The sequence below is a fragment of the Carlito syrichta genome, unplaced genomic scaffold (assembly GCF_000164805.1).
Source record: "Carlito syrichta isolate Samal-C Ts95f unplaced genomic scaffold, Tarsius_syrichta-2.0.1 Scaffold307107, whole genome shotgun sequence".
NCBI classification, from domain to species: Eukaryota; Metazoa; Chordata; class Mammalia; order Primates; family Tarsiidae; genus Carlito; species Carlito syrichta.
Window position 1 is genome coordinate 1,180,229 of NW_007251203.1, and position 11,858 is coordinate 1,192,086.

Genomic DNA, 11,858 nt, shown 5'->3' on the forward strand with positions numbered 1-11,858 from the left:
GTTGAGTCACTGAGCCCAGCCGACATGTATAATTCTTCTTCTTTTTTTTTTTTTTTTTTTTTAGTTGAGTCTCACTCTGTTGCCCAGGCTGGAGTGCAGTGGCACACTCACGGCCACCCCAGCATCAACCTGCTGGGCTCCAACAATCCTTTCATTTCAGCCTTCCAAGTAGCCAGAACTAAAGGCACGTGCTACCACGCCTGGCTAATCTTTGATTTATTGTAGAGGTGAGGTCTCACCAAGTTGCCTAGGCTAGTCTAGAACCCGCGGGTTCAGGCAATCCACTTGCCTCGGCCTCCCAAAGTGCTGGGATTACAGGCTGAGCCACTGAGCCCGGCCGACATGTATAATTCTTTAAAATATGATTCAGATGCCACTGGCATCTCTTGTTGCTTCTTTGGAAGAATCTGTCTTCCAGCTAAACTATCCACTTACTAAGTTTTTTAGAGGAAAATAGTAATTACTGACTTATGTGTATGTCAAGGTCAATCAGAATAATTATCCTTAGCTATCCTGGATGCAGCATACAGCCCAGTAGAAAATAAAATTGTTCCCAAATGACCAAAATAGTGAAACAAAATTAATAAGGCTGCTTTTCAATGTGAATAACACCATCACATATTGTATGTTATCTTATCTCACCAGTGATTATTGTGCTTACACACACACACACACACACACACACACATACACACACACACACACATGGGGGGGGGTGTCTTACTATGTTGCCCAAGGCTAGTCTTGAACTCCTAGGCTCAAGTCTCTTCCTGCCTCAACCTCCCAATTGATGGAGCTACAGATATGTGCCCAGTTTCTGTGTGCTTTTAGACAGTTTTTCAGAGTAGTTGCCTAATTTACAGAATATTGGAAGCAACACCTTTTAAAAGATTTTGAGGTTGTTGGTTGTGGGCAAAAGGGAAAAGCAGCTTAATAAGAGACAGAAGTAGCGGGAATCAAAACCATTATGAGAGCAGGGGGAAAAAAACTACAAAAAGTTTGTAAGTCATCATAAAGTCATGGCTCGGGGGCCATCCAGTTCTGGACAACAGTCTGGAACCACCCTCATACTCCCATTGAGGAACTAGGTTCCCAGATCACACTCAGCTGGACGGCTGGATTTGTTTCTTGAGTCCCGAAACCAGCTTTCTTTTTGCTGTGCTCAACGTGAAAATGAATGATCAAACAAAGCCTAAATCACATAGAATTTACACAATATACCACCATTAAAGAAGGCAGGTAGTGGAATTTGGAAACATTCTTGTTCTAGTAGCTACACCTTTTTAAAGTTCTGGCTTTTAATGGAATAAATGTCAGTTGCCTTCTTTTTGCTATTCCCCAGAATCTTCAATATGACCTTTAAATGTAAAGATGAATGAATGAGTGGAGTGAATGAATCTAGAAAGTACATTTCATAAGGAATCCCTCATTCCATCTGTGTTGGATGAATGAGGCCATGCTCTAATTTGGGGAACAAGTGCCCTTCACAGCCAAGCATGTACCAGGTGCTCACCACTGTTGCTCTCCCTAATACAACTGGAAAGATCCTGCCATGCTCTGTAGACCATTATACATGGTGTGTGTGTGTGTGTGTGTGTGTGTGTGTGTGTGTGTGTGTGTGTGTGTGTGTGTGTGTACGTATATACATACACGCAGTGTATGGTATCAGAGGGTTTATGTGAGGACTGGTTAGAAGCTGTCTCCAAGGCAGCGCTAAGTAGTGGCCAGTAATTGGGCAAACTTGTTTGCCCTTCAGGAGGCTAAAGCCCTCACAAACTCAGAAAGAAGAGGAAACACAAGTTTTTGTTATAACCATGCTGTTTCAATTCCATATGTCACCAGTCAGCTTTAAGAAAATCTGTCTAGTCGCGGTAGAAGTAACAATACCAACTGGCACCTTGCAGTAGTAACTTTAATTCTTTGTATTCATAGACTTCTTTCTTGATTTAAAACTCTTTTGCATTCTTGGAAGGAAAATAGTTGCTGTTTTTAAAGAATTAGCTCCCAGCCAGGCTCGGTGGCTCAGCCTGTAATCCCGCGCCTTTGGGAGGCTGAGGTGAGTGGATTGCCTGTACCCGTGGGTTCGAGACCCGTCTGGGCAGCGAGACCTCATCTCTACAATAAATCAAAAAATCAGCCGGGCGTGGTAGCGCGTGCCTGTAATTCCGGCTACTCGGAAGGCTGAGGCGGAAGGATGGCCGGAGCCCAGCAGTTCGAGGCTGCGGGGGCCGGTAGCAAACACTGCACTCCAGTCTGGGTGACAGAGTGAGACTCCAACTCAAAAAATAAATAAATAAATAAATAAATAAAGAATTAGCTCCCAAGATGTTTGGTAACTTGTCAAAGGCATAAAGAATTCAGGCCTGAGTTGACTGAATGCGAGAGCCCCAGATTCCATTCTCTAAGGATCCCTCTCCTCCCTGGGGTCAGATGTTCCCCTGACAATTATATGTTGATTGAGAAGTCATCCAGCTGCCAGCTGCTTGTCTTGGGGTCTTTTAAAGTGGTGAGAAGTAGCTCTTTAACTGTGTTGAAGGAAGAGGGGAGAGAAAGGACAAAGGAGGGAGATGGGAACTGTTCCATTTTCTGTTGCGTGGCTTGCGTGGAAAACCCTCATGATAATCCCTGTCTTTCTAAGAAAAAAGTGCCCCAGCTCTCTAAATTCAACCTTGGGTCTTTCTCACCTCCCTGTGTCCGTGCCCCCTTTTTTCTGTTTGTCATTTATTTTTCTACTTGACTCTGATAGTTGGCTTTTAGTCTTCAGAATGATGTCTGCAAAGAACTCATGACCTGCTTGAATTAAGTTCAGATAGCTGTTCTCTGTGCTTGACCCCAATGCCATCTTTGATGGTGGCATGAGCTGTTAAAAGGTTTTGGGTCCTCTACACATTTTCTTAATGGTCACACTCTATTTGGAACCTGAACAAACCCATCCCTGAAAACTGTTTTGCTTTTGTTTCTCCCACATTATGAGAGGTACTGACATTTAGAATTATAAAGATCCACTGGATAAGTGGAACTCCCAATGACTTATTTCCAAACCTAGCATAGGATTGGTTAACACACAGGTGTCATTCATTATGATTAAGTTTATTATAGCATTTTAAAGACAATAATCCTGCCTTAGAATAATCACAGAATACTGGCTTGAGCTATTTTGGCTTTTTATTCTATTTGTCTCCTACATTTAACATAATATGCATTGTACATAGTTTTTGTTTGTTTTTAAATGCCTTTTTAAAAGATATTATGTCTAACTGTGGTTAGGTAAAAGAATATAGAAAATTTACACCCTCAAATGGATCCCACAAAAGAGTGTGTGAGGTGTGTGTGGGTGTGTGTGTGTGTGAGAGAGAGAGAGGGAGTGAATGAATGTATGGGGGGAAGGAGAGAGAGAATGATGATAAAGCAAATGGAACAAAATGTAAACCATTTATGAGTGTGGTTAAAGAATATAAGAGTTCCTTTTACAATTCTTGTAACTTTTCTGAAGTTTAATATTATATCAAAGTAAAAAATTACCAAAACATGGTGCGGGGCACAGGACAGGGCCACTGTTGTTCACCTAAGGGTGATTCAGCAAAAGAAAAAAAAAAAGGACATCATAAAAAAAGTTTGACTCTGTATCGTAACCCCAACTTTGAGTGGTTCTATTCCCATTACAATTCAGCCTAGTTTTAAACCTGATGTCTGCCCATTTCACATGATCAACCTTGAGAGACAATACCTGAAAATGAAGTTAATAGAATTTTTCTATTAAATCTAATTCACCTGTGGTCTCATGTCTCATATGCTTGGCCTAAAAGATGATATTTTCAGACCGAATACAGTCACATTTAGGTTAGATATTATCAGGAAGACCCTCAGCCAGGACCCAGGAGAGAATGAGTGGCCAGGCTCCCCTCTCCCTTGTGCTGCCAAAGAAAATACGATAGAGTGGTGTAAATGCCTGAGGAAGAGGTATTGTTGATATTTGTGAGATCACATTTTTACTTATAATTTTTGTTGTATAACTTTTTACAAGCACAAGAACCATGTTTAGTGACCACTGCTTTTACTTGACTGATATACTTAAGAATAGACTCCCAGGGTCTGCAAATATAAGTCATCTTTTAAAAAAAAAAGGGAAAACTCAAGTGCTCATGTAAAAGAAAGAGTAACTGGCATTGGTGTAGTGACTCTTGCCACAGCCCAGTCCACTTGGGGGTCACGCAATGTAACTTTATTTTTTTAATGTTTGTCTTTCGGTCAGCTCTGAGAATTTGGCAATAGATGTAATGTCTTGTCATTTTAAGTAGTTATTCTCTGATATGAAGAATGGCTTTCTCCCATGAGTAAAGTCTGAACCAACAGTTCATGAGGCCACTGAATGCTGACAATCCGTGTTGATGGTATATTCCCCTTAAAAGGCCTTCTGTGGGTAAAGTGACCTGTCTGCTGTCTAGCTGCCATCTTGTGTGTCTATAGTGCAGTAGCACAGCTAGTTCACCAAAGAAAAGGAAACTGGCTCACTCAGCCTTCCCCCAGGAGGCAGTGTGAGATTGTCGGGGTTTATGATCACAGATAGGCCCCATCCTAAGGCCACTGCTGTAAACTTACTGACCTTGGACAGTCGACCTTAGGCACGTTGCTCTGAGCTCAGTTTCCTTATCTGTAGAGTGAAATACCGTTTTTTGTTGGGTTGCTTGATACAGTGATTAAATGACACGGCACTAATGGTACCAGGTGAGACACAAGGGAACAAGTTAGTGGTCTGCTAGCAAAGCCATGCCTATGCTGAAAATGATTTTGTTCCTTCAGTTGGACTCTACGTTGTTCATGAATGACAGTCAGTCCTCAGTGTACTTTGTTGGAAGGTGGAATGAACATGTGTGAGTTTGAGATGTGGCCAGCACTTCCAGGTGATTGGAGGAGGGGATAGTGGCATTCAGTGCTGACGTTGATTTACCTTGATTACGATCGTGATTTACTGTACATTTTCCACAAAAGGCTCATCAAGGAGCACAGCTGTAGAAGTCATTCAGCTCTGCAGTAATCTGTATCTTTATGCTAGCCTGGAAAATCCATGGTTTGTCCTAATTTGTGATGTTTTTTTCTTGTTTTATAATACAGAGACATTTCACATTCAGGTTCTGTTTCATATTTATGTCCTTTGTAAGTCTGCAGAGTAGATACCTTAGTGTCTCTCTCCTCAACCAGATTTGGCAAGGGACAGAGGTGCACACTTCATGATTCAGGTTAAATTGCATTGAAGGCACCCGTTCTCCTGGTGGGCGATTTTTAAGTTACTAATTAAATTCTCAACCTCTAGTTCTCTTCATTGACATGTGGGAGTTGTTTTTTCAAAACAAAAGGGAAAGAGTAGATCCAAGAAATCTTCCGACTTTGATTAACCCATCTCTTTTTTATTGAGAAGCAAGAGGAATGTGTCTGTGGTTAGAAAGCCTTTCCTAAATCAAGACATGAATGAATCACACCTGTGTGGTCATAGCATCCCAATGGTAGTGTAGGAAATGAGGTCATCTTTACTTTTTGTTCAGGGTGAAAGAACGTTAAACTTATTAGTTAGAATAATATCTTATGTGTGGAATTGCTCCTACTGCTAGTAAATATTGCAGCCATGGGGTGCTTGGCCTTCATTTGTGAACTGTTGCAGCTTTCGGTTGTTTTAATGTCCTATAATTTATAAAAGAAAAACCATAAGTTTAATAATTATAGCTTTTTAAAATTATTTTTAATTATTTTTTTTTTTGAGTTGGAGTCTCACTCTGTCGCCCAGATTGGAGTGCAGTGGCTGCTCCCGGCCACCGCAGCCTCGACCTGCTGGGCTCCTGCGATCCTTCCACCTCAGCCTTCCAAGTAGCTAGAACTACAGGCGCGCGCTACCACGCCCGACTAATTTTTTGATTTATTGTAGAGATGAGGTCTCACCAAGTTGCCCAGGCGGGTCTCGAACCCACGGGCTCAGGCAATTCACTCACCTCAGCCTCCCAAGGCGCGGGATTACAGGCTGAGCCACCAAGCCCAGTTTAGTTATAGCTTTTAAAAGGTAATATTTTCTAATACTATTAAGTATTTAGAGTTGCACTGAGATGGTTGCTGAAGAATGACTTTGTTTCAGGTTGCCAGTGTGTAGGTTTTAACTGCCTTCCCCACTTGTTTAAGCAAATGGAACTACTTTTTTTGTTTGTGTGGCCTATTCTTCCTGAGATGGAAGAATATTTATTAAGGTAGAAGAATTTTTGGAAGTCTGACATGCCGGTGTGTGACTCTACTCTGGCTTTAGCTGTGTGACTTTGGGCAAGTCACTTAACTTCCCTGAGCCTTGTTTTCTCTAAAATGACTGGGCTGGGATAATTATCTATAATTATCTTTCTTTACATTTTTCTGGGGGACAAAGGGTCAGGTATAAAAACTTCATCTGATTCTGAAAGTTCTGTTATCTTTGCTTTTTCATAGTTCATTGGGACAAGGGATGGTTTTTAAGACTCAGAAGGCACTCACTAGTCCATAGTGATAATTCCTGGGTGGTAGGGCAGGGAGTGTTGTCTTGACACCTTTATAGCCCTTCATCTGAGGAGGCTTCTCATTCAGAGAAGAATTTACATCTTACTTTGCCCAGAGGGGGCTGATGGCGTTTCACACATACTAGGTACTGAGTAACTTTTCAGTGAATACCTTAAATGTTACTAGTCACCAAGCTGGATTTTATTTTCATGTAGTGCTGTATTCAATTACTGTTTGTTGAAGGAACTCATTGATGAATGTCTGGCTGACTAGAGTCCTTAGTAAAGGCTTGAGGATTTACTGTGCTATATAAGGATTTAACTGCGCTATTTCTATTCAGTGTATAAACTAAGTTTGGTGTCTTACAAAACATAATGAGAAATCTGAAACCTAAGTAGTTTGGCTCAGTGGACCCACTCTCAGCAGGCACACTGCCTCAGTTGGAAAAATGGCTTGGTGATGTGGGAAGCTGAGTGGGGTCTTGAGCCATTTTTCATGGCGCATAGCAGTTGGCGAGTCAGGTGGCCTGGTCCCTAACACCTCCTTCTACAACTCACAGGACTTCATGGGGATTTCACTTGTGGGCAAGTTAGAAAGTCAACAAAGCAACTTTCTTGAGAACTTTTTAAGTGAATCGTGTGTAGAGAGGCACCTTTTAAAGGCAACTGGAAATAAACTAGCCTTGGTGGCGTGTTCTGAAATCCTGAACTGGTAGGGGACTATTTGTGAATTGTACAGCCCTATATTTTACATTTCAGTGGGTCTGGGGGGGTGCTAGTAATTTGGTTACTTTCTCTGGGCCCAGCTGTGTGTAAACAGCATCCAATAAAAGCTCTTAAAGGGTAAAAGAGATGCATTCAGCCTTTTTAATTACTTTGTTTTTTTTCTTATAGTGTCCACAGCAGCCATTGTTTGATGTCCTGTGACTAAGAAACCACGTTTTAAAACGTTATTATTATGCCTTTGGAGATGGAACCCAAAATGAGCAAACTTGCCTTTGGGTGTCAGAGAAGTTCCACATCAGATGATGACTCTGGCTGTGCCCTGGAGGAGTACGCCTGGGTCCCCCCGGGCCTGAGGCCAGAGCAGGTAGGACCCTCATCATCCTGTTTTTTTATTTGTTTTACAATGTGACTTGACTTTAGAACTTAAAAACAAAACAAAACATAACTATGTAGAACATCCCTGCAATGCTGATACCACCCTCCTCAGTCCTCTTTGTGTGACTTTGAACTTGTGCTCTATAAGGCGTTTCTTTTCTCAGTGAAAGTTTGCAAACTCTTTGTACTCACAGATCCAGAAGCCCCAAGATGATGCTATTTTTGCCCTAATTAATGAAACCCAGAGTAACACATATGCATTGGTTATATGGATTTCTGATGTATCCCTCTTGAGAGAGTGAGAGGAATTTACCTTTTCTAAAACTTTAGCAGCAACAAAAAAGTAATCAAAGGAAAGAAGAAAAGTTCCCATGCTGGGTCTCACCAATACTTTCGCTCTGGAAGAGAGATACAGAATTATCAGAAACCATATGAAACGAATTGCTTAGATATTTAACCTTTAATAACTTTACATATAAAATAGCCTCTCACCACACAGTGGGGCCTGGAAGACAAGTAAAGAGTTAACTTTGTGTCTTATATTGTTATTTTAAGGAAGATGAGAACATTCTTTTTTTGTTTGTATTTTTTGTTATTGGAGATGAGTTCTCACTATGATTCCCAGGCTGGTCTCGAACTCCTGGCCCTCAAGTGATCCTTCCAAAGTACTGGGATTATCACCATGAGCCACCATGCCCAGCTGAGAACATTCTATATATCTGTTTTTATTTCCCTGATATCCTTGCAGTGATGAACTTGTTGAAAATCACTGGTGATAGATATTATAAGGGTAAAGACATCATTTGAAATAAAAGAGGACAATGGGGTATGTGGTTGCTTCTGAGTTGTGGTTCTGTCTCCTGTACAGTGGGATCTCCTTTGAGAACAGGGTATCCTTATTCATCCACAGCTCACCATAGTACCTGGCATGCATATAGCTGATATTCAATAAGTCTCTGTCACCATGAAAAGCTTCTAGAGCTGACACAATGGGGAGTGCTGGTACAGCAGTTAGGAAAGCAGTATTTTGACAAATACTTATTAGTGAGAACCCCTTCTTAACCTCTTGGGATGGGTAGGGTTTTTTTGTGGTGCCAAGATATTGAAGTAGACAGGCCCCAAATTCCGAATCATCTTTTTTCTTGAATCGTTTTCATTCCTTTTCAGCACTATGGTATCTTTTGCAGTACTCATTAAGGGAAATTTCTTTAAATACAGCAGACAAACAAACAAAAGTTAAGTTCTTTTCGAGTGACAGAGTACAGCTTAATCTGGCTCCTCTCCAGTTTCCTGGGGGAAACTGACTTCAGGTATTTAGAAAATAGCACCCAGGGAAGCAAAGAAAGTTGATGTTCAAGAGTACCTGATACGAGAGAGTTTACAAAGTTTAACAAAACAGCTTTTGTCTTTGTGGTGTGTGGGCGACAGAGTGAGACTCCAACTCAAAAAGAAAAAAAATTCAGAGAGCAAATTAAAGGGGTGTGTGTGTGTGTGTGTGTGTGTGTGTGTGTGTGTGTGTGTGTTTTGGACAATGTCACAGGGCCTGTGTGGTCACTTGCAGGATTCACCCAGGATTCTGGGCTGATCCCTTGACTGACCCTTGGAAGACTGGCTGAGGAATGGTAGCATTAAATGTGCATATTTTATGGTGCATAATTTATGATGCTCCTAATTGTCACTACAAATTACATTCCTGAAGAGCAATTTAGCAGCTGGATGCTAGTTATCTGAAGGTTTGCAGTTCTGCTGAGTTGGCTCAGCTGGTCTTCTCATTATCCACAAGAGGCCAAACAAACCCTGTACCTAGGGAAAGGTAACTTTTTAAAGATTGAGTAAGCCAAGATGCTCAGTTTTGTATACTGATGGCATTCTCCATCTCTTCTGCAGATCCAGCTCTATTTTGCTTGCTTACCAGAGGAAAAAGTTCCCTATGTTAACAGCCCTGGAGAGAAACATCGCATTAAACAGCTTTTGTACCAGTTGCCACCGCATGATAATGAGGTAAAATAACAGGAAGAAGGCTAATTAGAAGAAAAAAAAAATACACAATTACCCTGAGATACCTCTCATAAACCCCCTACTCCTCACTGGCTGGGGCTCTTTTGCCTTTCTTCAGTTAAAATGTGGCCAGAAAATACAGCTTTCCATTCTCAAAGAGAAGAGAGAAAAGGGTGTCAGTGCAATAAACTTAACACAAGTTGCCTTTTATAGTGTTTGTAGCCACCCACCCATTATCAGGAGCCTGCAAATTCCTGAGACTCCCCTGCCCCTGCATCAAGGTGAATGCTTTCTGGCCCTTGAGGTCTTAAATTGAGTCCCTGTAGAAAGGAGGGTGAAAGCGGCAATTAACTAGTTGCAACCTTTTGTAGAAAGGTTAATGTCTTACTTTTTAAAAATGTGCTGATAAGGGTTTAAATTAAACATTTCATATTTTAAAAAGACTGTGCCTTCAAATGGCATTTCTCTCTCTCTTTTTTTTAAAGATTTTGATAGGGTGGCATTTTAAAATTGGGGATGCATTAGGCAGGCCAGCTAACTGACTGTTTTATTTCCCAAAACTCTAACTCTGGAAGTAGAGAATTGGTGAGGAAGATAATGCACTCCAAGTGTGGTGCTTTTGTTTTGCTTTCTGTGCAGGTGAGGTATTGCCAGTCTTTGAGTGAAGAGGAGAAAAAAGAATTGCAAGTGTTCAGTGCTCAGCGGAAGAAAGAAGCACTTGGAAGAGGAACGATTAAACTTCTGTCCAGAGCAGTCATGCACGCTGTGTGTGAGCAGGTAGCCCTTCCTAGGATGAGTAGATGGTGCTGGTGCTGTGGATTTGGGGGGAGGGGAGACAGGGTAGGTGACAGGACTTGCACAGATGTGGGCCCTGAAAGCCTTCAAAACATAAGAAAGACAGCCTAACATTTTGTTAAATAGCAATTCATATTTCTAACTGGCTGCACTGCTGTATGTGACAGCAGTAGTCAATCCACTTTTTTGCAAACATCAGGTGAAATTCTGCTTTTCCTAGGAACTGGCCTAGAAGCAGGTGCTAGGATATACCTCGTACTCAAAAGATGCAGAAGCATAATGAAGACATTCAGATCTTTCCTGGCAGTCCTCAGAGTAGGAAACGTATCCAGCAGAAGGCTGGCTCAGGAAAACCACCATTTGCGGGAGTCAGGTCACACCGTCCCTAGACATGTTGTAGTGTGTCTGAGGCATGTGCTTCACAGAGGGGACTCACCAGCAATCCAGTATTAAAGAGCTGCTTAATCACTAACAGGGGACAAAAATAAAAGCTTTCCTGACAAATTTGGGATTTACCCTACAGTAGGAAAGGCTGAGAATCCCATCACAGAAACAGGATCCTCTGACATTGAAACCTGTTTGTTTGTAGTGTGGCTTGAAGATCAATGGAGGTGAAGTTGCAGTGTTTGCCTCCCGAGCGGGCCCCGGCGTGTGCTGGCACCCATCCTGTTTTGTCTGCTTCACGTGCAATGAGCTGCTGGTTGACCTCATCTATTTTTATCAGGATGGAAAAATTCACTGTGGCAGGCACCACGCGGAACTGCTCAAACCGCGGTGCTCGGCATGTGATGAGGTAAAAAAGTTCATCCCTTCACTCTGGAAAAAACAAGCTTATAGTAAGCTAATATTCCACTGTTCACATCTAAGCAAAATAGAAACATCTTCTGGGATTTTTCTGTATGCATATTTTTAAGATAACCTTATACATTCCCTACGATGGAATCATATGTTGCTAAGAAAGAGAGGTCAGCAGTTGTCTTTGTGCTTTGATAAGTGTGATGGAATTGTGAGAAAAAAACAGGTTCCAGAAGAGTGTGTAGCAGATGATCTTATTTCTGTTAAGTAAAGAGGGGGAAAAAACCCAAGGTAATATACATACTTGTTTATACTCAGAAAAGGTGTGGAAAGACAAATACTACATTAATAGTGGTTACCTTGGAGCATGTAGGAAGGGATGGTGGTGTGAAAGGAATTTTTTTCCTTAAGCTTTTTACTTGAAAATAACTTTGGATTTATGGAAAAGTTGCAAAGGTATTACAGAGACATCTTTTTTTTTTTTTTGAGTTGGAGTCTCACTCTGTCGCCCAGACTGGAGTGCGGTGGCTGCTCCTGTCCCCCGCAGCCTCGCCTGCTGGGCTCCAGCAATCCTTCCACCTCAGCCTTCCGAGTAGCCGGAATTTTACAGGCATGTGCTACCACGCCCGGCTGATTTTTTGATTTATTGTAGAGATGAGGTCT

The 11,858-nt window shown here is 41.7% G+C and overlaps 1 protein-coding gene across 1 annotated transcript in view; it reads left to right on the forward strand.

Moving 5' to 3' along the window:
• Positions 1-11,858, forward strand: part of PRICKLE1 (prickle planar cell polarity protein 1) — a 112,902-nt gene that overhangs the window by 91,853 nt on the left and 9,191 nt on the right. Inside the window, exons 2-5 of the mRNA XM_008063857.2 lie at positions 7,401-7,596; positions 9,495-9,608; positions 10,245-10,382; positions 10,990-11,193. Coding sequence (XP_008062048.1) covers positions 7,465-7,596; positions 9,495-9,608; positions 10,245-10,382; positions 10,990-11,193 — 588 coding nt within the window. The 5' untranslated portion in view covers positions 7,401-7,464. The remainder of the gene's footprint in view (positions 1-7,400; positions 7,597-9,494; positions 9,609-10,244; positions 10,383-10,989; positions 11,194-11,858) is intronic.